This window comes from Chiloscyllium plagiosum, unplaced genomic scaffold, assembly GCF_037043375.1.
Source record: "Chiloscyllium plagiosum isolate Xiang-an unplaced genomic scaffold, Cpla_swu_hap1 HiC_scaffold_38, whole genome shotgun sequence".
NCBI lineage: Eukaryota > Metazoa > Chordata > Chondrichthyes > Orectolobiformes > Hemiscylliidae > Chiloscyllium > Chiloscyllium plagiosum.
The window spans coordinates 61,744,659-61,770,198 of record NW_028270176.1 but is presented as its reverse complement, the minus strand read 5'-3'; the positions used below and the strand labels follow the sequence as shown (position 1 = coordinate 61,770,198).

The 25,540-nt window shown below is 44.0% G+C and overlaps 1 protein-coding gene across 2 annotated transcripts in view; it reads right to left on the bottom strand.

The window, feature by feature from the left end:
- LOC148139540 (putative G protein-coupled receptor 139) overlaps positions 1-25,540 on the bottom strand; it is a 99,977-nt gene that overhangs the window by 50,178 nt on the left and 24,259 nt on the right. The window contains exon 1 of one of the 2 annotated variants that reach the window (XM_087980978.1): positions 2,505-2,780. The exons of the other annotated variant lie outside the window; for it this stretch is intronic. Within the exon in view, the coding sequence (XP_087837104.1) occupies positions 2,505-2,727 (223 nt within the window). The 5' untranslated portion in view covers positions 2,728-2,780. Of the gene's footprint in view, positions 1-2,504; positions 2,781-25,540 lie in introns of those variants that run through there. 2 annotated transcript variants of the gene reach the window in all.

The window sequence follows — 25,540 nt, the reverse complement described above, 5'->3', positions numbered from 1 at the left end:
CGAACCAGACAAGAGTGCAAAGTTTGCTATGGACCAGACCAGACTGTTTTAAAATACTTTAAGATGGGAGCCTGGATACTAACCTTGTCTTATAGTAAACGTAGATGCGAAATGAGTGTTACAGTTGTGATGTGGCTGGTCAAACCACACAGCCTAAAGCAACACACAATTTATTTTAAAAACTCTAATAATAACATATACAAAAAGAAGATGAATATAGAATAACTTAACTACTGGAAATCGTTACAGAATAATAGATACAGTACCTTCTACTAATGAACTATTCCAAAATACTAACATCCCATAAACACATCCCTTAACAAAAAGAAACGTCCAAGGCCATTCAGTCTTGCATATCAGTTCAAAGGGACAAACACAGAAGTCAGAAGTTTAGTGGACAGGCGCAGATTCAAAGACGTGAGTCAAAGCTGCTGAAATCCCTATCCAACATGGAGCAGCACATAGGACACACCGGAAAGTGAACAACAGCCCGACACCCCACCCCACCCCCTTGTCCATGGAGCACCACATGGGATACACCGGGAAGTGAACAGCAACCTGACACATACCAATTCATTGTTTCTGCGCTTAACAATGCCAGCACTCGATACACTCGGGAACCAAAAACCAGGGAGAAAGTGAAGACTGCAGATGCTGGAGATCAAAGCTGAAAATGTGTTGCTGGAAAAGCGCAGCAGGTCAGGCAACATCCAAGGAGCAGGAGAATAGACGTTTCAGGCATGAGTTTCCTGAAGAAGGGCCCATGCCCGAAACGTCGATTCTCCTGCTCCTTGGATGCTACCTGGCTTGCTGCGCTTTTCCAGCAACACATTTTCAACCAAAAACCAAGGCCAGGGAAAGATACAGAGAGACAGAGAGATTCACATTAAATACAGAAACAGTTAATTAACTGAGAACATGTTGTGGAAATATGGAGAAAAAGACAGGGCAGTGGGACTAAATGGAGGATGAAACCTTTAGAGAACGAAATTATATGAATGAGAACATTGAATAACGGTATTTTCAGATCAGCTGAAAATGTGTTGCTGGAAAAGCACAGCGGGTCAGGCAGCATCCAATGAACAGGAGAATCGCCGTTTCGGGCATAAGCCCTTCTTCAGGAAAGCCCTCCTTTCAGATCAGCTGAAATGGTTTGTTTCATCAAGTTATGAATCGGTTTCACAGAACACTTCAAACAACATTAGCTGGGAGAAGATGACAAACCAACATGGAGAGCTGAGCAGGCCATGCTAGTGCATTGCTCAGTAATCTGGATTATCTGTCTATCTTGAGGAGATTTGCAAACCTTTACTATCATATAGGATAGCTACACGCATCAAATGCACGCAGCAGGGAAAGATTTCTATCTCCATTGGACCAGTATAAGGGACGTATATGTGGGTGTTGGGGTGGGGGGCGGGGTTGGGGTTGGGAGGGCGTATATTTGGGGTGGTTGAATGTGAAAATTATTGCTTGAGAGAAAATACACTTAAAGGAAACAGGTTAAATATGAACAACTTGCAGGGATTTTGATAATCGACACAGAGAGATTGCGGGAAGTTTCATGGACAGATGAGTGAAAGTGTTTGAGAAAATAATGGCATTGTCACACACAATAGCGATATTGATTAGAGCGCACACATGAAGGACAGATGGATGGGATTTCGGTCTGATTTCGAATCATGTTTGTTCCTGCAGGTTTCAACTCAAGAATGTCAGCAGCAAATGTTGTCATCATTAAACCTGTATTTCACAGCCCAAGGTTCAAACAGCAGTTGGGCTAAGCCTGTGAAGTACATTCTGGAGCAGTGAGTAGTTAAAGTTAATAATGGTCAAGGAATGGTGTCAGAACTCAGCTCAAGACCAAAAGGATCACCAAAGTTGTGATTCTTCTGTTTCAACCACCACTTGCAAGTTCCCCTCCAAGCCACTTACCACTCTGACTTGGAAATATATCGCTGTGCCTTCACAGTTGTTGGGTGAGAATCCTGGAATGCCCTCCCTAATAGCATTGTGGGCCAACCCACAGCATTTGTACTGCAGCAATTTAAGAACGAAGCTCACCATCACCTTCTCAAGAGAAAACAGAGATGGACTATCAATGCTGGCTTGCCAGCAACACCCAAGTCCCACAAATGAATGAAAATAAGAGATTGGCCAGGATGAGAGGGTTGTCAAGGAAGGAAATGGAGTTTATAAAGATATTAGAGGAAAATGACCTCCACGCTCCCAATATTTAGATAACAAGGGCGAGAGACAATGGTTCACATCTGAACATGAGCTGGTCAAGGTAGAGACCCATGAGTCACACTGCCAGAAGCAAGGAGGGAGACAGCAATTGAACAAGTTCAATGGTGCCGTTAGTAGCGGTTTGCAGAGTGAATATCTGGATTCGGAGTCTCAACATGAACAAGAATAGTGGCAAGAAGTGAAGACTATATGAAAGAACAGTAATGCAGTCATAACTGGGTTATAGAAAAACAAGTCTGGACGTTGAGACTTACCAGGGACACCAACGATAGACAGGAGAGGATAATAAAAATATTGAATAATGCGAAGAGCATAATAGACCCGTGATGACAATGATAACCAATCATAATATGTTGAAAGAGACCAAACATAACCAGATAAACTCCTATCCATTGTTATGACATTCCAGTCCAATATTCTCAGATTCTGATACAGTGTTGGAACATTCCAGTCGAATGTTCTCGGATTCCGATCCATTGTTGGAACATTCCAGTCAAATACTCTCGGTTTCAGATCTCTCCTCCCACTCTCTCTGGAGCTGCTGCTCCCTATCAGTGCTGTTGGTGATGCTCCCGCTCATACTATGGCATAACACATTGAATGGAACCCATTTATCATTGGAAGATACCTTCCACTGGGATAATTACAAAACATGGAGACTGACATTAATCACAGTCACTGAACAAACAGTTTCAGTTAACCCCTTCCTTCCATAACATTTCATATCGCAATAAAAGGGAACATTTACTCAGTCTGGATGGAATGGATGAGGGTTACTGACGGATGGACAATAAATCTTCCATTTTTTTTACTTTTTCCGTGTAAGTGGAAATATTGCCAGAGCATTGCAGGGCTGTATGTGTCCCACCGTGTTTGAAAAGGGGACAGGAATAAAATAACAGGTCACCTGCAAAAGATGTTTGGTGGGGAAATTTCTGGATACACTAAATCAAGGGAGAAAGTGAGGATTGCAGATGCTGGAGATCAGAGTCGAGAATGTGGTGCTGGAAAATCACAGCAGGTCAGGCAGCATCAGAGGAGCATCGACATTTGTTGTGTAAGCTTTTCATCTGGAATGGGCTTGTCGCCCAAAGATGCTAAGAGATAAATGAGAAGGGAATGGAGTTGGGGGAAGGTAGCTGAGAATGTGGTAGGTAGATGAAGTTGGGGTTAGAGGTGATATGTCGGAGAGGAGGGTGGAGTAGATAGGTGGGAAGGAAGACGGTCATAAGGGAGATGCTGAGTTGGAAGATTGGATCTGGGATAAGATGGTGAAGCGGAAATGAGAAAACTGGTGAAATCCACATTGATCCCATGTGGTTGCAGGGTCCCAAGGCAGAAGCTGAGTGGTGGAGGAGCTCCAAGACCTGCATGTCCATGATGGAGTGGGAGGGGGAGTTCTAGTGTTCAGCCACGGGGTGGTGGGGTTGGTTGGTGCGGGTGTCCCAGAGATATTCTCTGATTTGTTCCACACATTGGCGTCCTGTCTCCCCAATGTAGAGAGACATCAGGAGCAATGGATACTGTAGGCGACGTGTGCAGAAGTGCAGGTAAAACTCTGAATGGTGTGGAGGGATCCATTGTGGACTCGGACCGAGGTGAGGATGCAGGTCTCCCAATTCTTACGGTGGCAGGGGAAGATGCCAGGAATGGAGGGTGGGTTGGTGGGTGACGTGGACCCGACAAGGGAGCCGCGCAGGGAATGATTTTTATGGAATGTAGATCGGGGTGGGGAGGGAAATATATTCCTGGTGGTGGGGTCTGTTTTAGGGTAGGGCAAATGTGGGAGGATAATGCGTTGTATCTTGGTGGGATGGAAGGGCAGGAACAGGGTGTTCTTTCCCTATTGAGTTTGGAGGGGTAAAAGTTGAAGGCGGATATACAGGAAGAGGATGAGATGTTCTGGATGGCATCGTCGACCATGTGGGAGGGGAAATTGCTGTCTTTGAAGAATGAGGCCATGTGGGATATACACTGGGTTCAGAGTGTGGTGCTGGAAAAGCACAGCAGGGCTGCCAGCATCCGATGAGCAGGAAAATCCGACGTTTTGGATAAAAGTCCTTCATCAGGAATCGGGTTTTAGCTGCAAATATCAGTTTTCCTGCTCCTCAGATGCTGCCTGACATGCTGTTGTTTTCCAGCACTACACTCCCGAATTTAATCTCCTGCATCTGCAATATTCACTTTTGCCTACACGCTAGGTTCAGCCACATCTGTAATACTGCCTTTAATTCTGTTCTCACTGCTGTAGGAAAGATGTTGTTAAACTTGAAACCGTGCAGAAAAGATTTCCAAGTTTATTGACAGTTTTGGGGAGGGTGGTGGTGGCGAGTGATGTTGAGCTACGCGGAGAGTATGAATGGGCTGGGGCTATGTTCCCTGGAGCATTGGTTCTGGGGAGTGACCTTACTGAGGTTTATTGTGGTGAATCCCGATGCTCCAGGGTGGGCAATGCCAATGACCCAGAAATAGACAGAACAGTTATTCACATTGAAACTGGACAATTACTCATCGACAACATGTTGGCGAACGATGGAGGTAAACTGAAGAATGGGACTGGCCGGAGGAATCAGAATTTGGAGGGTCCAATCACATGAATGAGAACAAAAATAAAGGCTTTGCCATATCAACTGAAAGGATTAGTTATATCACGTTCTCAATCCACCTCCGCGAACCAGAGCAGACACCATAAACCCAGAGGAGATATCTGTTCGGCATGGAGCACTGCGCAGACCAGACTAGTGTACTGCTGAACACCACCCTGCAATCAGAGCGGAACACAGTGCACACTACAGCAGTCCATTGTTCTATAAACCCAGATGAGATATGTGTTCAGCAGGGAGCACTGTGCAAAACGGACTGGTGTACTGTGCAATACAACGACAATCTACCCAGAGTGGAAAGATACGCAGACCACAGTAGTGCATTGATCTATAATCCCAGATGATATATGCGACCAGGGTGCGGAACTGTGTCCATCAACCCAGTGCATTGTGCACTACATTAGAACATTGTGTTAGATCACTGCCCAGTAGAGGGAAACTTACAGCCCATGTTGGGAGTGACAGGATGTGCATCTCCCATCCATTTACAGCTCCATACCTCCATTGTGCCATGACACAGGGATGCTGTGGGTGTGAACATCACTGCCAGAGAAAGATGGCGGGGGAATCAGTTTAAGTATCAACAAATGGGAGAGGTTTGGGGAATAGAGAGAGCGAGACTGAGAGACAATCTCTTGGAAGGGTGTGTTCCCAGGATCCAGAATGCTTAAATGAAGACATTTCAACGGTATCCTGCAACATGAACCAATGTTTCCAGGAATGATGGGTAAACGGGATATTGGTGTGAGGTCAGATGATGGAGAGTATTGGATGAGCATTTGTTCTGCAGCTTTTTAACTGGGAGGAGGGTCAGCAGAGTCTTCGACACATTAGGCTGAATCTAACAATAATTTGTCTCAGAGTCATTTTCACTAAGTATGGCAGAAGGATTGTCTGTATGAGACTGAGCTAGTTTCCTGGTGATGTCTCATCGAACTCACTTCATTAACTAACCACCCCACCCCATGGCGACCCTCTCATTCAATGGCAGCTCGATTTCTTCATGGTTGGACGTACTCACCAATGCCCGCATGACTCTAAATATTTCGCGATCCCTGGCACCGGTGCCATAATCAAAAGACCAATGGGCAGGCTGTTTCTCCGTTTAGACCAGCCCTACACAGTTTACCCCGAGCTTGACAGATAAGAGGCAATTACACCACGGTTTGTCAACAGAGATACAGAAGTCCTGGTGAATAGGCTAGTACAGAGTGGGACCTATTTTTTCCTGAAGAAGGGCCTGTGCCCGAAACGTCGAATCTCCTGTTCCCTGGATGCTGCCTGACCTGCTGTGCTGTTCCAGCAATAAAGTTTCAACTTTGATCTCCAGCATCTGCAGACCTCACTTTCTCCTCGACCTATTTTTTCCCAGAGTAGGCCACACTACCAGACCCACAGAGCATGGTCTGAGATAACCACTCAGCTCAGAGCAGTATCTGCAGTCTGAAGAAATGTCCAGCAATACAGGACAAGCATCAATAACCTTCCCCGTTCTGTCAGGATAAGGGTCAATGTATTATCTCTCCTCCCTCACGCTTACTGTATATTTGCTATAGCACCTACTCCCCGAACAAGGATCATGCTCCACCACTCTCATTACTGCTTACAGTCTCTCTTTCTCTCTCTCTCACTCTTTCTCTCCCCCGCCACTTTACCCCCAACCCCCCCCCACACACACACCAATAACACTGCATAGATACATCACTTTGGACTGACTGCCTCCGGACACCTTATCATGTCCCCCACCTAAACCAGAACTAACAGCAGGGCCACCCACCCCCACCCACGCTCCCTCCCTTTCTCCCATTCCAGGAGAAACAGCCTGGAATAGGACAGAAAGGGCCAAGCCTGGTGGTGGAGTGCCCGATATCCGTTCCCTTCCCCCCTCCCCCCGTCATGTGGGGAGGACACTGGTACGAGCCAGAGAGGACCGGGAAGTTGTGTGGAGATTCTGAAACATCTACGTCCCACCAACCGAGTAAGGAGCAATGTTCAGTGAAGGGCAATTCTCACTTTAAACCGACTGGCAGCTTCGTTTACCCCCGGCACAACATAGAAGCCATCTCCCTATTGTGTCTAGCTGGTACAAATGGAATCCCCACGGTCTCGGTGGGCAGGAGGGTGGACTCACAACTCACCACCACCTCCCAGGAAGGGGGCTCCTACACTTTCTCCTGTAAACACCTCAGGTACTGAAACTAATCTGTGATAATTTCTGATCTCCCCACTTGTCCTGACATCTTCAATAATCTATACTCATATTCACCCAGTGCCCTTTCCTCCTACACCCGCTTTATAATAGTACAGAATGTTTTATATTGACTTTCAGAATTATTCTATCCAAGGTGCATCATCTCACCCTGCTCTGCATTGATCCTGATCTTCCATAAACCTGAAAACTACGCCAATGTGTCACTGTCCTGCTGGAGTTCCATACTGTCCTACAATCACAATAATTCGTCCAGGTATGGTATCTGCAAACATTAAAATTGTCCTCCAGTCACACTCCACACAGAAATACTTACTCCCTCGCTATTGTGAGCAAGTGCAATACTAACACACTCCCTGAGGACAGATTTAAGCACTGACGCACACCAGAGTATGTGAAATATTGACATGGTCACAGTGGAGCAAGAGAAATACTGACAGACACCCCGTGTCTGTATTTGTTTCTGTGTATTAGTGAGTGTCTCTATATCTGTGTGTATCAGTCTGAGGCGAGTCTGAAGTCTCTATGGTGCTAACGTGATGTAATATCCCCCTGACACGAGATCTGAGGAAGTGTCCTTCATTTAGGTCCACAGATGCTGTCAGACCTGCTGAGCTTTCTGTTGCTGTCAGTCTCTGCTGGGTTCCCCACACCACTGCACAGGTGGGAGTGGATGATAAAAATCATCAGGGGTTCAGTTTGGAAGGGACAGAGGGTGGTCAGCAGTTCACAGCACCATCCAAACACAGACAGACGGACAGACACATACACTCACAGACACACATACAGACACAAACACACAAACACACACACTCACCCAGATGCAGAGAGACACACGGACGCACAAACAATTACACAGAGACGTACTCACGCTCGTGTCCCGCAGCCCTATGTTCTGACGTTCCATTCAGCCCTTCGGATCTGCTACACAGGAGAAGATCGAGACCACTCTGATGGTTAGGTGTAGTTTCGAAAATGTACTTGGAATATCCAGGCTGGGAAGTGACCCCGCCACCCCCAATCCCTCTTTCCGGGCTTCCCCTCTCTGTAACGTCTGCTCCAGATGTGGGCCGTGTTTCAGACCCAGATTCACTGGGAATTCAGCTCCCATACCCCACTCAGGGTTAACCCAAACAAATCATCTGCTTTCCTGGAATGCAGCACTGTACAACACGACTTCCAGGAATATAACCAGTTACTTTCCAAAAGCATAACATGAGAAGATAAAAAATGGGAGCAGGAGTCGGCCATTCTGCACTATCATTCAATAAGAACATGGCTGATCTACTCCAGGGCTCAACTCCGCTTTCCTGCTAATCCCTTGCATCCCTAAACTCGCTGATATGTCAAAAGCCAATCCACCCCGTCTGTAAATACATTCGGTGCCCCTTGGATGCTGCCTGAACGGTTGTTCTTTTTCAGCAGTACACTCTTTCAACACAGACAAACATATACACACACACATACTCACAGCCACTCCACACCGACACACTCACACACACACAGGCACACATACACACATAGCTGAGAGTGACACAGAGGTGCACAAACAGACACACAGAGACACGCGGACGCGCGTACACACACACACAAAACACACAACCACAGATTTTACCAGTTTCTTCATTTCCCGTTCTCTCACCTTATTCCAGATCCAACCCTCCAACTCGGCACCTCCTTATTGAACTGTACTACCTGTCCATCTTCCTTCCCACCTATCCACTCCACCCTCCTCTCCGACCTGTCAACTTCACCCCAACTTCATTTAACAATCGCCTTCCCAGCTCCCTTCCCCCAGCACCACCCCCTCCCATTTATCCCTCAGCCCCCTTGGCCCAATAGCCTCATTCCTAATGAAGACATTATGCTGGATATTTCGACTCTCCTGCTCCTTGGATGTTGCCTGAATGGTTGTGCTTTTTCAGCACCACACTCTTTCAACACAGACACACGCACACACACACTGACACAGTAACACACATACAGACAGACACAGAAAAACAGACAGGCAGATACAAACACATACCGACACACGCACAAACACACAGACAGCCACACTTCCCACCCGCGAAGACATCCACACTCTCCCTCCACACACAGACACCAACACTCCCCACACACGCACACATAGGGTCTCACACAAGCACACACACAGACACACACATACGGACAGACATACTCAAACAGCAACATACACACACACACATTCCCCACTCATGCACACATACGCTAACACAAACAGATATATACACTCAAACAGACACACACTAACACACACGAAGACACACGCAAAAAAAAACCACACATGCACATACAGATACACACAGACAGACATACACACACAGGCACACAGGCAGCACACAGATACACACAGACAGACATACACACACAGGCACACAGGCAGAGGCACACACGCATTGACATACACCACACAGAAAACACACCCATACAAACCAACAAAAAGGCACGCACGCACACACAGACTCTCTCTCACACACGCACGCACAGATGCCCACAACCACCCATACACAGACACCAAATTCCCCACACACATGCACACGCATGCACAAGCACAGATGTACACAGACACATAGGCACGCACACACACAGACACACAGAGACACACAAAAATCATGCACACGCACAGGCGCGCATGCATACACACAGCTGCTCACACACAGACGTACAAACACATAAGCACACACACAGGCACACACAGACACACACACTCACACACACACTTCCTGTAAAATGCAATGCTTAGTGATAGTGACTTACCTTTGCAATTAATCTTTCACGTAAGAAAGGTTTGAAAAGTCCTAAAACACACCAGCAGAGCATGGCATTTTATCACTTTCAGCAAAAGATGGAGAGATGGAAGGAGAGGGAGAGGGAGGAAGGGAGGCTTTGAATCCCATTCAATGATCCACCCTAAAACAGTGCATTTCCCATTGCACACAGATGCAGAGATAGAGATGCAAATATACATATGCACAATAATACAGAACACGCTGAGAGATAGATACACATATAGACACACACAAATCGTCAAACGCGGACAGAAATATGCAGATGCATACTTGGACATACAAACACCCATGGAACCGTTATACAGGGGGGTTATACAGGGGGTTTGAAAACAGACCTATCAACCCATATGCTCAATGCTAACGATAATCCCAAACTAAAGTAGTCCAACGTTCCTGCGCTTGGACCATTTAAGTTGCTGGAAGTTATGAGGCTGACTAACGTGGTGCCATTATTAAACAAACTGGCAAGGAAAAGCGAGGGAACAATAGACTAGTGAGCCTGACTTCGGTGGTGGGCAAGTTACTGGAGAGAATATTAACGACAGGATTTACATGTATTTGGAAAGGCAAGGACTGATAAAGGAAAGTCAACATGGCTTTGTGCATGGGCGATCATGTCTTACGAACTGGATTACTTTTTCTTGAAGATGTAACAAAAAACATTGATGAGGGCAGAGCAGTGGATGTGACCTATATTGACTTCAGTAAGGCATTCGACAAGGTTCCCCATGAAAAACTGGTTAGCATTGTGAGATCTCATGTAATGCAAGGAGAACTAGCCATTTGGATACAGAAATGCCTCAATGGTAGAAGACTGATGGTCGTGGTGCAGCGTTGTTTTTCAGACTGGAGGCCTGTGATCAGCGGTGTGCCACAAAGATTGGTGCTGGTTCCACTGCTGTTCATCATTTACATAAATGATTTGGATGTGAACACAGGAGGCATGGTCATTAAGCTCATATTTGACACCAAAATTGAAGATGCAGTGGACAGAGAAAATGATTACCACAGAGTATAACGGGAACTTGATCAGATGGACCAATGGGCTGACGAGTTGCAGATGGAGTTTAATTTAGATAAATGTGAAGTGCTGCAGTTTGGAAAGGAAAATCAGGGCTTGGCTTGTACATTTAATGTTGATATCCTGGGGAGCGTTGTTAAACAAAGACGCCTTGGAGTGCAGGTTCATAGTACTTTGAAAGTGGAGTCGCAGGTATATAGGATAGTAAAGAACGTGTTTGATATGCTTGTCGCTTTTGGACAGTGCATTGAATGTAAGAGTTGGAAGGTCATATTGCGACTGTACAGGACATTGGTTCGGCCACTATTTAATACTTCGTGCAATTACGGTCTCGCTCTTTGAGGAAGGATATGTGAAACCTGAAAGGATTCAGAAAAAATTTGCAAAGATATTGCCAGGGTTGGATGTTTTGAGATTTATGGAGAGGCTGAATATGCTGGGGATATTTTTCCTGCAGCGTCGGCGGTTGAGAAGCGATCATAGAGGTTTATATGCTCACAAGTGGATTGAATAGTATCAATACCCCGGGTCGTTTTCCCAGGGTAGCCCTTTCCAAAGCTAGAGGAGAAAATTTGAAGGTCAGTGGGGAAAGACTTAAAAGGGATCTAAGGGGCAACGTTTTCAAAGAAAGGGTGCTTTCCATGTAACGCGCTGCCAGAGCAAGTTGTGGAGGCAGGGACAATTACAACAGTTAAAAGACATCTGGATGGGCACATGAAAAGGAAGTGTCTAGGGAGATAGGGGCCCAATGCTGACAAATGGAACTACATTAATGCAGGGCATCTGTTTGGCGGATCGAGTTGGATAGAAGAGTGTGTTTCCATGCTGGACAGCTCTATGACACTGTATCTTCAATAAACCTTCGCCTTTCATCTTAAAATTACCCCGTTATCTAGAAATCCACCACCCGAAGGAAAGGGCTCCTGCCATTCAACATTATCTAAACCCTTCATTGTTTTATAAACCTCTATAAGGTTCATAAGGTCTCAAAGGTCTATGCTGCAGTGGAACAGGTCCCAGTCCATCGAGCCTGTCCTTACACTTAACACTCCATTCCCCACAACAGCCTGGTAAATCTTTGTCTGAACCATCTCCAGTTTAATCATATCCTAAATGTAACTGGTTGACCAGAATTGCACACAGTATTTCAGGAGAGACCTTATGTGTGTTCAGCACAACCTAAAGATAATGTTCCGGCTCCTGTACTCAAAGGTCTGAGCAATGAAGATCAGCAAGCCAAACGCCTTCATAACCAGCCTGCCGACACATGATGCAAACTTCAAAGAAATATATCAGAACCCCGAGATCTCTCTGTTTTACAATGCTACCAATGGCTGGACATTGTATTGTGTATATTCTCTCATTGCTTGTGTTACGAAATTGCCATACATTGATTTATTGAAATTAAACTACATTTGCCACTCCTCAGCCCAGTGAATGATAATACTGGGGAAGAAAGGCTGGAGAGCAATCAGCTGACTTGGATCATTTCGTGGTTTTAAGAAGTGGGCAGTCAAACGTTACAGGTAGGAAAGAATGATTGGTGTTTTTGATCCAGAAAGTATGCTCTTTCTTCGTTTCTGGTGTTCAGTAATAAATATCCATTCCAGATCCTTTCTCGTGCAGAGTGTGTCTGTACATGTTTTTCCCTCAAATTGCAGATGTCAGATAAAAGCCACTTAAGGTGAAAATCATAGCCAAGCAATTAAAGATTTCATAGTTTATCTCGAAGGCAAAGCACATAAACTCAACATCCTATAGTTGAGGTGAGTACCTTTAATCTGTTTAACAATATTATTCTTTTAACTGTGTAATTCAGTAAAGTTAACCAAACGACGCGGAGCTGAAAGCTGACATTAAAAATGTGACCCACAATCTGGGCATGGTTTCAGACTTGTGTAGTGGGTAATGCCCATGCCTCTGAGCCAGAGCTCTGGGTTATATTCCAATACCTGAACCTGTGTGGTATTGTCTCTCACTCTGGATCTGAAGGTCTGGGTTCAAGACCTGCCTGTCAAGGAGGCATGACACAGTATTTCAAAACAGGCTGATGAACAAACGCACAGGAGAACAATGCTGCAGCTTTAGGGATTGTTGACAGGTGGTGGTTATGTCCCGACATCTGAGCCCAAAAGTCTAGATAAAAATTCCACATAGGTGTTTCATAATGTTGCTGAACAAGTTGGTAAAATAATTTTATAATGTGGTGTGATGAAGAAGGATGAGGACTCAGTATTGAATTTCAGAATTTGGCCCCAGGTTTACTGAAAACACAGCCATTCGTGTTGATTGGAGTCACATTTGCGCATTCAATTCGTTTATAAAATCATGAAGACCATGGATAGGGTGAATAGTCAGGGTTTTTACCCCAGTGTAGGGAAGTCCACAACTAGTGGACATAGAATTAAGGTGAGATGGCCAATATTTAAATGGGTCCTAAGGGTACCATTTTCACACATGGTTTATGTATGCAGTGAGCTGCCAGACGAAGTGGTGGAGGATGGTACAATTACAACATTTAAAACGCATCTGGATGGGGTCATGAATTGGAATGATTTAGAGGGATATGGTACAAATTCTGGAAAATGAAGCTAAGTTGATTCATGACATCTGGTTGGCCAGAATGAGTTTGACTAAAGGGTCAGTTTCTGTGCTGTAAATTTCTATGGTTCATTGATCCTATTAAAAAAAAAACTCTGTAATATTATTTACCCTTCTTCACTTTCCAATATATAAGTAAACTTGGTGCCATCTGTAAACTTGCTCGACATACATTGCAAAATTCTCATCTAAGTCACTGATATAAATGACAACCAAAAGTGGATCCAGTACCAATCCCTGTGGAATGCCGCTGGTTACAGGCCTCCTGAACCAAAGACAACCGTCCTCCACAACCCTCTGCCTCCTTCCAATAAGCTGAAACACACACACGTATACAGACATAGAGACTGAGACACAGTTCTGCCTTTAAGACAGAGATGGATACGTTTTAATTGATAAGGGGATCAAGGTTACAGTGAGAAGGCAGGAGAATTTTTTTGAGAAACATGTTAGCCATAATTGAACAGCAAATCATGCTTGATGGAGCAAAAAGTCTATTTCTGCACCAATTTCATACGCTCTATGGTTTACACTATGAGAAATGTCTACCCAAGAGAAAAGTGAAGGCTGATTTTGAAGAATACTTTCCTGAACAGAGTCAATGGGAATGTGGGGTAGGTTTGAGGGGCTGAATGGACTATGTCTTTCCTATTGTTTGTGCCCTCGTTTTTAAAATGGGGGGCTGACTTGCTGTGAGGTTCATACACTTCTAAATTTCGAGTTTCTACCCTTTAAGATTGAGATAAGGATGTTCTTATCTCCTTAGGGTCGAGCAGTCTATGGTATTCTCATCCACAAGAAACAGTGAAAACTGGGTCATACAGTCATAGAATCCGAGAGATGTGCAGCACGGAAACAGACCTTTCTGTCCAACACACCCATGCTGACCACATATCCCAATCCAATCTAGTCCCACCTGCCATATCCCTCCAAACACCTCCTATTCATATTCCCATCCAGATGCCTTTTAAATGTTGCAATTGTCCCAGCCTCCACTACTTCCTCTGGCAGCTCATTCCAAACACGTACCACCCTCTGCATGAAAGAGTTGCCCTTAGGTCTCTTTTATATATGTCCCCTCTCACCCTAAACCTATGCCCCCTAGTTATGGACTAAATTACCTCAGAGAAAATACCTTGCCTATTTACCCTATACTCCTCATGCTCCTCATGATTTTATAAACCTCAATAAGGTCACCTCTAAAAGACAATCACTTACATTAATGTGTAGTGACTGCAGCAATTTTAAACACAACAGCCAAAAAATGAAATTAATAATGGAGATTATTGGTTGTGTTGTTAAGGGGACGCATGTTCATCAGGCTAATAGGAACTCACCCCCTCCTCAGTGTCTGAAGATCAAAATTGAGCACATGACTGACATTGCAGATTGTTCAATCGTTGCATCAGAAAGACAGCATTTTTGACCGGATAGCGATTCCCTCAAATGTTAATCTGTATTCTGTGCTCGTCTTTTAAACCCTCAGGGATCAGGATCATTGACAGTATGACAACAAATGGCCCGAACGGAGGATCGCTGAGATCAGAAATAAATGATCAGCGACAATCAGCTCCACAGTATAGCAGGAGGCCATGCAACCTTTCTAGGCTGTTAAACAGGAACAGGAGAGCCCTGGTCCGCTACCAGTAAATACAGAGTAGAAATAATTACTTAGTTTCAGGTTGGAAAGCTGTAACTAGTAGAATTCCTCAGGAATCAATGTGAGGTCATCAACAGTTTACAATGATTTGGATGAAAGGGCTGAGTGGGTTGGAGCTCAGTTTGCACATACACCAGGATAGTCATTCAGCAAGATTTCATGTGGAGGCAGGACGTCTGCAATGGAATACAGACAGGGGAGGGCAGTGAGTAAATCTTCGCCAAAATAAAAACAGTACATTGTGGGTGATGGGAACTTTTTGTTTGGGAAGAAGCATAAAACGACCATAAATTATATAATTGGAGGCAGAATGCAGAACTCCGTGGTACAAAGGGATTCACATGAAGTTAGTCTCTACAGGCAGCACGTGATTGGAAAATTAAATGAAATGATACTTTTTCTTGCAAAGAGAGTTGGGGCTGATCTTAAGGATGTTTCACTGCATCTGTACAGGCCGTTGCTGAGACCACATCTGACGTACTGTCTATGGTTGTAATTCCCCTGAAGAGAAAAACAAATTACTTTTGAAATGTTTCAAAGGTGTTTCTCTTTACTCATTCTTCCGATGAAGGCATTGAACGATTAAACGTTTAGCCTGAGAATGACAAATGTTCTTATTAACCATATAAGTTTTGGAGCTGGTGAATACCTGATGAATATTTTATCCTCTATGGGACAATAAGACTGGGGAGCTATTTTAAGAATAAGATGCATTCATTGAAACACAGATATTGTGAAGATGTTACCAGTTGTATTATAAAAGTATACGGGAACAGATAAACACATCTTCAAATCTCGTGGCGCTATTTGTTCCGAAAAAAATCGCTGGGTGTCCAGCAGCAACAGTGATGTACCTACATGGAGCAGGGAGTGTGCTGGAGTCCTATAGTTCAGATAACGTTCAAACAGACTTCATTTGGTCCAGTTTGGGTCCGGATATTGTTATTGTGTGATTCAACTCAGAGAGGGAGAAAATGCATCCTGCCTGAGAAGGAACAGCCTGTTGCTCCCTCTCTCTCTCTGTGTTCCTCTTCCCAGCAATGTGTTTGAGCTGAAAACTCCTCATTCGTCAATGCCACTCATGGAGAATTCCTGTCGAGGATTCATTGGAATCGCCCCACGGCCTGAAGTAAAGGCAATTCAGCTAAATCCACCTGTTCCAGGAAGTAATCTCATTGCCAGTCGTTTGTAAGAGCAGAATAGCTATATAAGCTGAATGATATTTGGAACAATCCCTCATGTTTCCTTTCGTCGTTAGTTCAATTAATATTTGGGCACAGTTTTTCCAAATTAACGTTCTACAGAGATTATATTTTTCAGTTTGTCATCAAACCTGTGCATATGTCAGTATTTTTAGAGAGGGAAACATCGACGCACAGATTTGCAATCGTCAAACTGTTTGTCATTCATCCTTCCATCCTAGTTTGAGTAACTTTGTTTCGGTCATAAACTTGTTAATTTGAGCAGGTTAAAGAATCCTGCCTGACTCGTTCCTAATCCTCACACGCTCTGAGACCTATACTATTGATCATATCACCAACCCGGTTACATTAACAGTTGCAATGAGCAGCGGACGCGTGGGACGAGGAAAGGGAATAATACCCTGAACTATAGATCAGTGAGCCTGACGTCATTGGTGGGCACATTGTTGGAGAGCATTGAGAGGGGCAGGATTTACATGTACTTGCAAATGCAACAACAAATGAAGGATAGTCAACATGGCTTTGTGCATGGGGAATCATTTCGAACAAAGTTGATTGCATTTTGTGAAGAGTTGACAATGAAGATTACTGATGGCAGTGCGGTAAACGCTGTCCATAAAGATTCAGCAAGGCATTCGAGAGGATTCCGCATAGCAGACAAGTTAGTAAGGTTAGGTCATAAATAGATCCAAGATAAGCTAACCAAATGGCTGCAAAATGAGGGGGAGCTAGGAGACACAGGGCGGTAGAAGACAGATTTTCAGACTGGAGGCCTATGACCAGTGATGTGCCACAAGGAGCCATGCTGAATCCACTGCTTTTCATTATTTATATAAATGATTTGAATGTGACTATTTGCTTGTTTATTATGTTTACAGATTACATTACAATTGGAGGTGCTGTTGCTAGCATGTTTTACCTCAGAGTATGATGAGACCTTGATCAGATGGACCATTGGGCCAAGGAGTGACATATGGAGTTAAGTTTAGATAAATGTGAAGTATTGCATTTTGGTAAGGTAAAATAGGGCAGGACATATGCCATTAATGGTGAGGTCCTCGGGAGCGTTGTTGAACAAAAGGGCGCAGGATCATCGATCCTTGAACGTGAAATCGTAGCTAGATAGGGTGTTGAAGGAGGGGTTTGGTATACTTGCCTTTATTGATCACTGCATTGACTATGCGAGTTGGGAGATCGTGTTGCGACTGGGCAGAATGTTGGTGAGGCCAGATTTAGAATACTGTGTTTAATTCAGTTCGCTCTGCTATAGGCAGGATGTTGTTAAAATTGAGAGGGTGCAGAAAATATGTATAAGGATATTGCTGGGCATGGAGGGATTAGGCTACAGGGAGAGGCTGGACAGACTGGGGCTTGTTTACTCTAGAGCATTGGAGGCTGAGGTGTGACATTATAGAGGTTTATAAAATCATCAGGAACATGGATAATCTGAATAGCCAGGGTCTTTTTTCCCATGTTAGGGGAGTCCAAAGCTATAGGACAAAGGCTTAAGGTGAGAGGAGAAAGATAGTAAAGGGTCAATGCTTTCATGCATGTTGTAGTGTGTGTATGGAATGAGCTCTCAGCGAATGTGATGGAGGCTGGTACAGTTACAACATTTAAAACACATCTGGATATGCATATTAATAGGAAGGACTTAGAGGAATATAGCCTTAATGCTGGCAAATGGAACTAGATCAGATTGGAATGTCTGAATTATGTGGACAGGACTCCATGCTGCATGACACTGTAAGGGAGATGAGGAGAAATTCTAAAGGACCGTTTGAGTGGGAATTCGCTTCTCCATAGGTGTGTAGCACCTCTTTTTCATATTTCTCCAAAGCTGAGTTAGTTAAATATTTGACAGAGAAGTGAGTCACAGACGATGGGATTTGGACAGGAAAGTGGGGCCGAGACCACAACCTGATCCGCCACAATCGTAGTGCCTGATGGAGAAGGTTAATAGTGTCTAACGATCTAACGCTGCTCCTGTTCTGATGTTCCATTCAGACCCTCCAACTTGCTACATAGGTGCAGTTTGAGGCCACCTACTGCTATAGCTCCCTAACTCTCTGGAATAGAGAATTCCTGACATTCACCACCCCTTGTTTGAAGAAATCACTGCCTGCTCCTATACGATGACCTATTGATATGAGCTATAGAGGTGAATCAAGGACTCAGCAAAGAACAACTGCCCTTGACATCAAGGCAGTATTTAACTGAGGATGACATCAAGGAGCCTGAGCAAAATTGCACTTCATCAGAATCCATTTCAAACTCTCCAGTGTTTGGAGTCATCTACAGCACAATGGAACATGTTTGCCATCGGTCGGCACCAATCATCTCAGCCGTGGGACATCTCTGCAGGAAATCGTCGGAGTAGCTACCTCAGCCCAGGCATCCCCAGTTTTTCAGCACGGAATCCCTGCTGTGAGGACGCAGGCTATTCATCCCTTTGAGTCCACATCAATCAGAAATGCGGATATTCGCTGTACTTTACACAATATTCAGAAAGCTTCGTCATCCCTGACCTCCTGATGTCCATGTGCAACAAGACTGAGACAACGTTCAAGCCTGTGTTGTTAAACTGTCGGTAACATTCATGAGACAGCGCTGCACATTTCCACAGTAAATGGAGGAGTTCACTCACTATCTCAATCTGGCTTCACAGGAATATGGGAAAGTCATTCGGCCCATCAAAACTACTGGACAAGAAGAGGGATAGCCCATTCAATCCCTCATGCCATTACACAGTAAGACAAGGAGTCTGCTCACGCCCACACATCACTTACACAGGATCAGAAAGGGAACATTTTACACATGGAGTCACTTACAAAGGAATAGGAAGAGGCCATTCAGCTTCTCAAGTCACTAACACAGGAACAAGAAAGTGCCAGAGATGCTTCAGCATAACAAACAAATGGAGCAGGAACAGCACAGATGGACTGCTCCATGGTATTCCTCGTGGCTTCATTATTCGTAGTGCATCCGTGTTCTGTTAGCATGCTTTTCTGGCAGTGGGAATGAAACCATTTTTTAACGAGTCTCAAAGGCACCATCCATCGCAGAGAGAGCAGACCTATGTTCTCTCTGGAATTCAGAAGCTGGTGGGGAATGGCTAACTGTTTCAGAATGAATGTATTGTGGCTGCTGACAGAATTATGGACAATGTAACGTTGAGTGGAGGGTCACACGCTAACTGTGCATTACAATGTTCAGAGTTCATTCAGAGCCTGTACCTCTCTGTTAATCGAAATGAGGTCTATGCACTGGCACATAAACTATTGGGAATCGAGAATCTAATGGAAAGTACGAAATTTCTCGCCTTATCAATGGCTGCTTGGAACAAAATGAGTGTCCGTCCATAACCGTCAAGTTTCACCTTCGTATTCTCTCACATTGCGATAGGTTAGCCACATAGTTAACGCCCTCTCTCCTGATGGTGCCATCATGCCAGAGTTCAGTCTGGTGAAATTCGTTTGCACTGTCTCGGTGACGTGGCGATCATTATTTATGAAGTAGACTCATTCTGTACATAATACACCAAATTCTCTTTCAACAAAACACTACCATTGAGTAAGGTATATTTACTGTGGTACTCAAGTATTTTGCATCAAAGACCAGATATCATTTCCAGTTATAATTACTTACCGCCCCATCTGAATTGTGTTAGTGATTTATAAGCAAGGATATCCAGGTCCTCTTCAACAACAGAACTTCCTAACATCTCACCATTTAATAAACTTAAAAGAAAATCATTTTATTTGTTGTTCCCATTCAATCACGTTATACCTTGCGAACAGCTATTGCCCAAGCACTGATCCTTCTGATACCCCATTAGCCTTCCACCCATAGAAAACATGACTCTCTTCATTTTGCCCATTATCCAATTTTTGATCCATTCTATGTGTTCCACCCTTACCTACCCATGGACTCTAACATTCCCTACTCACCAGTATTCAACCGTGTCAAACGTTTTCTGAAAAATCAAATCCTCTACACCCACTGGTTGTCAATTTTCGATATCAAAACGGACAATCTACACAAACCACAGCAGGATAATCAAAGATCCGTTCCCTTTCCTGAATCTCGGCTGACTCTACCAAATCATATCATTATTTTCCAAGTGTCTTGATGTCACATTCCTTATAAAAGGTTATAATATTTTTCTTACAGCTGACATCAAGCAATTTACTTTTATGTTTGCCCTCTCCGTCCTGTTTTAAATGTTTAGGTTTACAATAGCTGATTTCCAGTCTGCAGGATCTTTTCCAGTATTTCACCAGCTTTGACGAATTGTGAGTAATTCTTTCACCATCTCTGTTGCCACCCCCTCAGTACTCAGGGATGTAGCTCATCAGTTCCAGCAACATACCAATATTCAATTCCATTAGGTTTTCAAAGACATATTCTTCATTAATTCTAATTTCGTGCAGCCCCTGATTTTCACTAGGGACCCTGTTCCCTAGTATTTCTGGAAGTTAGTTTCTGCACCTTCTTCTGTGGAGGCAGAACCAATGTATTCCTCTCAGCAGGCAGGTGGCTTCTATCAGCTAGTGGTATATCGGAGGACTGCACTCCGGATATGTTACTCACTCCTGCCTGGAAATTTCCAGACTTAATCCAAAACACTTCATTGTGATGGATATGTCACCCACTATTGCCTGGAAAGTTCCAAAATCAATCCAGTTCATTTCATGGTGAGTGTCAGCACAGTTCTGTTGTGAGTTTGAAGGAGGGGACACAGCTCAGTGGCCACCTCATTTTTAAAGACGCTGGTTTCACATTTTACACTTGGAATGGATCCAGATTAGACAAATGTTCCTGGAAATTCCTGGCAGGATCATGCAGTGCCCTGCCCCTCCTTGTGTACAGAGCTTCCCTTCTGTGTAACCCCGACTCCATTTGTTTTCCATGGACGCAGAACACTTTGTAAATGCAGTGCTCATATCTCGTCCAGAGTGGGGTCATCACACCCTTGCATCTCTCCGAATGGACGCGGCAGCTGATAACACAAACCCGTGAAAAAAGTCCACAGAACATCCCTTTATCTGTAATGACAGCAGCAAGTCAAATTTTCACACAAATGTTGCACCAATTCCGTGTTGAAAATGTTTCTGTTCTTAGCAGAACAAAACAGTTACATCTCTGCATGGCCCTACAGTTACAGTCCCCTTCTCCAAAAAAATCAGTTGACAACGTAACATTCCGTTTCTTTGTATCTCAGCAACCATAAGGGCGGCACCAGTATTGCCGATGGAGTTGATGATCACACTCATAGAAGAAAGACAGATGGATTATAACTCAATTTAAACAGGGACACATCTAAATTGACATGATATTCAGGAATATGGGAAAAGGGGAAATTTTGCAATAAGCTCCCATGTTATTTTCCTTCTGGTTCATCATCAGCAGTTCCTATGTTTGCTTTTCATTTTTCTGTCTCTCTCTCTCTCTTTCTCGCTGGGCATTTCTCCATCCATTCAACTAACCTTCCCCTCACATATCCGGCCATCCCTGATATAAATAACATTACTTCCCAGTTGCTTTCAGTTGAGATATAGGATCACGAGATTCGAAACTTTATCTGTTTTTCTCCTGACAGAGGCTGCCATACTTGCTGAGATTTTCCAATATTTTCAGACGCTGGGGAATGTTATTTCAGATCTCCATCATACACAGTTCCTTGGTTTATTTCACCTTTAATTCTGTTGTTTCACGAGATGTCAGCATCACTGGTAAGGGCAGCATTTGTTATCCATCACTAATTGCCGTTGACTGCAAGACCATTTGTCAAGACAATATGGAGCCAACCTTTTTTGTCAGACTTGGTTTCTTTACCAAAGGCTTTCAGTGAAATAATAAAAGAAATCCTGATGATTTATGGTTGCTGTTTGTAAAATGAGGTCTCTTTCCGATTGTTGCCATTTGAATTTAAGTTCTATCATTGGTTCTGGTAGAATTTGAAACAATGTCTTTAGAGCCATAATACGGCCAGTGACATTATTACTCTGATATGAGGCCCCTATTATGAAATAACTGGAGAGACAAGAACACGTTTGTGGTCAAAATATTTGTAACTGGAAGAGTGGTCAGAAAAGAACTGCAGCCGTAAAATCTGAAGTTAACAAGGGGGCAGATGATGCCTTATTCAGCAACAGCACTGAGGCAAAGCTGGATACTGGGGATATTATAGTGGTGGCTGTAGGCAGGGTTGATAACAGAGAGAATATAGAGACATGAAACAGTTCAGGCCAAAGGAAAACTCAAGGGTCAGAACAGTCTTGTTCCTTCTTAGATGTTTATGAGTGAGGATTCGGAAATTGATAGAAATGAAGTGAAATTTGTGACTGAAACTGAAGGTAACAGGTTATGTATTTGTTATATATAAATAACAGAAATAGCAATAACCTTCACCATCGCTAATAGAATTGACAGAGATAGGTTTGCCAGCAACACTAGTAATAGCGAGGATAGGATAGTATCTTGCCTGACTAATCATCAGTACGGCTCGTATCCGCAACTCTAACCATGCCCAATCCTGATAAAACAAGTATATACCCAAGGATAAACTACGGTTCATTGTTGGAACATTCCAGTCTAATGCTGTCAGCAGCTGATCCATTGTTGGAACGTTCCAATCTGTTGTTCTAAGATTCTCTTCCTCTCCCGCTGCCGCTGATACTATGGAATAACAGATTGAAGGAAGTCCCTTACTAATAGAAGAGGGAAACCCTCCAATGACACAGTTAGTATCCATGGAGACTGACATCAATCACAGTCAATGTACACACAGCTCCAGTTAACCCTTTCACTACAATCCTTACAAGTCGCAATAATAATTGGTCTGGTTGGGATGTTGACATCGCTGACTATTGGGCTAATAGCATCATCTCCAACTACAAAGTTAGAGGTGAGGCAGAGAGATAATTCTTTTTATCCACTAGCTCGATGATCCTACTATGTTTTGGCAGGGTCGGAATTGCTGGGCTCCCAAGGCCGTCTATGTCTGATAACCAGGCCTGCTGCATCCTTTCGTTTTATTTATTTATATTTAACTTTGACATTTATCTTACCATCATTTAACGGCTTAGGTGGGGTTAATCATTTCTGAGAGGCTCGTACAGTGCCATAAACAGCGTAGATACAGTTCATTCCTTGTGGTCCATGCAGCTGCTGCCGGGTCCTGTGGAGTGACAGTCAACCTCTTCCAGAACCAGAATTCTTCGTTTTACCTTTTCCCAGATATTGCTGGGGTCTCAGCAGGTTTGGAAGTCTGGAAATCTCTCCCGGCTGCTACACTCTTTCTGCCATTTCTCTCAGAATTGTCTTTTGATGTTCTTTCCTCCTGGATTGGAGAACTGAATGTGAGACAATCTGTTTCCTGAATTTGTTTTTTGACAAGTGTGTGTTTATCGGATGTCACCTTATTGGAACAGTTATTGCTTAGTAGTTAAATAATCTATTATTCTGCTTTTTTGTGTTTTGTCAACAGTGGTTGAATGAATTGTGGTTTGCTTAATGTCGAATATTTTGAACAAGGAAATTGCATCTGAAACAGAGCACCTCACATTTATCTTTAAAATAAGAAAATGTTCCGGTCAAGACTAACTTCATCATATATTTTGAGATGTGTCTGCTCAGTTCCATAACAAAAAGGACTGATATTCACATTTTAATTGGCTAATTACTTAATGAACAACATGTTGCAGAAACACAGGATTTAACAGCGGAATGCGCCATGCTGGAGGAGTGATAGCTCTATCATGAATTATGTCGCATGGTTAATCCACCTCACAGATCCAGCCCATACTGTATAAGCCCAGATGAGATATCTGCTCAACATGGAGCACTGTGCAACCCAGCAACCAGTCCAGGATGGAATATAGCACAGGTGTCTCCAGTCCACTAGCTATCTGTCCAACACGTGGAGCAGTACAGTACACACCGATGCACTGATTCAGAAACACAGACGAAACGGTCTGTCCAGCATGGGGTGATATGCAGCCCACACCAGTGTCTTGCTCTATAGACGTGAGCAAGGCATCTGTACAGTATGGGCAGCTGTGCAGTGGATGGATCTATAAACCTGGAGTAGTTACCATCAAAGCTGCTGTTTTCATCACCCAGTACATTGCTCAGTAACACTGTGTTAGATCACTGCCCAGAGTGAGGAAACTTGCAGCCCATGCTGAAAGTGAAAGGATGTGCAGCTCCCATCCAGTTACAGCCCCATTTGTCCATTGTGCCATGACACGGGATGCTGTGGGTGTGGACTTCACTGCCAGAGAGCGATGGCGGGGGAGTCAGTTTAAATATCAACAAACAAAATAATTTTGGGGAAAAAGGGAAAGGGAGATTGAGAGGCAACTTCATGGATGATGACAGGTTTCAGAATGCTGAAATGAAGATATTTTGACAGCATCCTGCAACGTGAGCCAGTAATCCAATGAATGATGGGTGAGTGGGATATTGGTGTGAATTCGGATGATGGAGAGTTTTCGGTGAGCATTTGTTCTTCAGCTTTGTAACTGGGCGTGGAGTCAGCAGATATTTCAACTCTTTGGGCAGAAACTAACAATAATTTATCTCAGTGCCATTTTCATTGAGTGTGACTGAGGGATTATCTGTACGAGGCCGAGTTCGTTTCCTGGTGCTCTCTTATCGAACTCACCTCATTAACTACCCACACCACCCCACGATGTACCTATCATTCAATGCCAACCTAATTCTCCCAGCCTTCATGGTTGGAGGTAAACATAATCTCTTGGATGCCCCATGGATATTCCGTGATCCCTTGCACTGGTACCATCTTTAAAAGGCCAATTGGCAAACGGTTGAGCTTTCTCAGTTTGGAACTGCCCTGCACAGTGGTGTGAGCTCACCACCCAGTTCAGTGCAGGATCTGCGGTCTGAAGAAATGTCCAACAATACAGGACAAGTAGTCTGCCAGGATAAGGGTCACAGTCTTCTCTCTGCTCCAGAACACTCATTGAAATCTGTTATAGCATCTACCCCCGAACAAGGCACATGCTCCACCACTCTCACTGCTGCATGCAGCACCTTCTCTCTCTCTCTCACCACTTTACCCCCACACTATAAACACTGAATATGTGTTAGAGCACCTACCCGAATAAGGCTCATGCTCCATCACTCTCACTGCTACATGCAGCACCTTTCCTCTTTC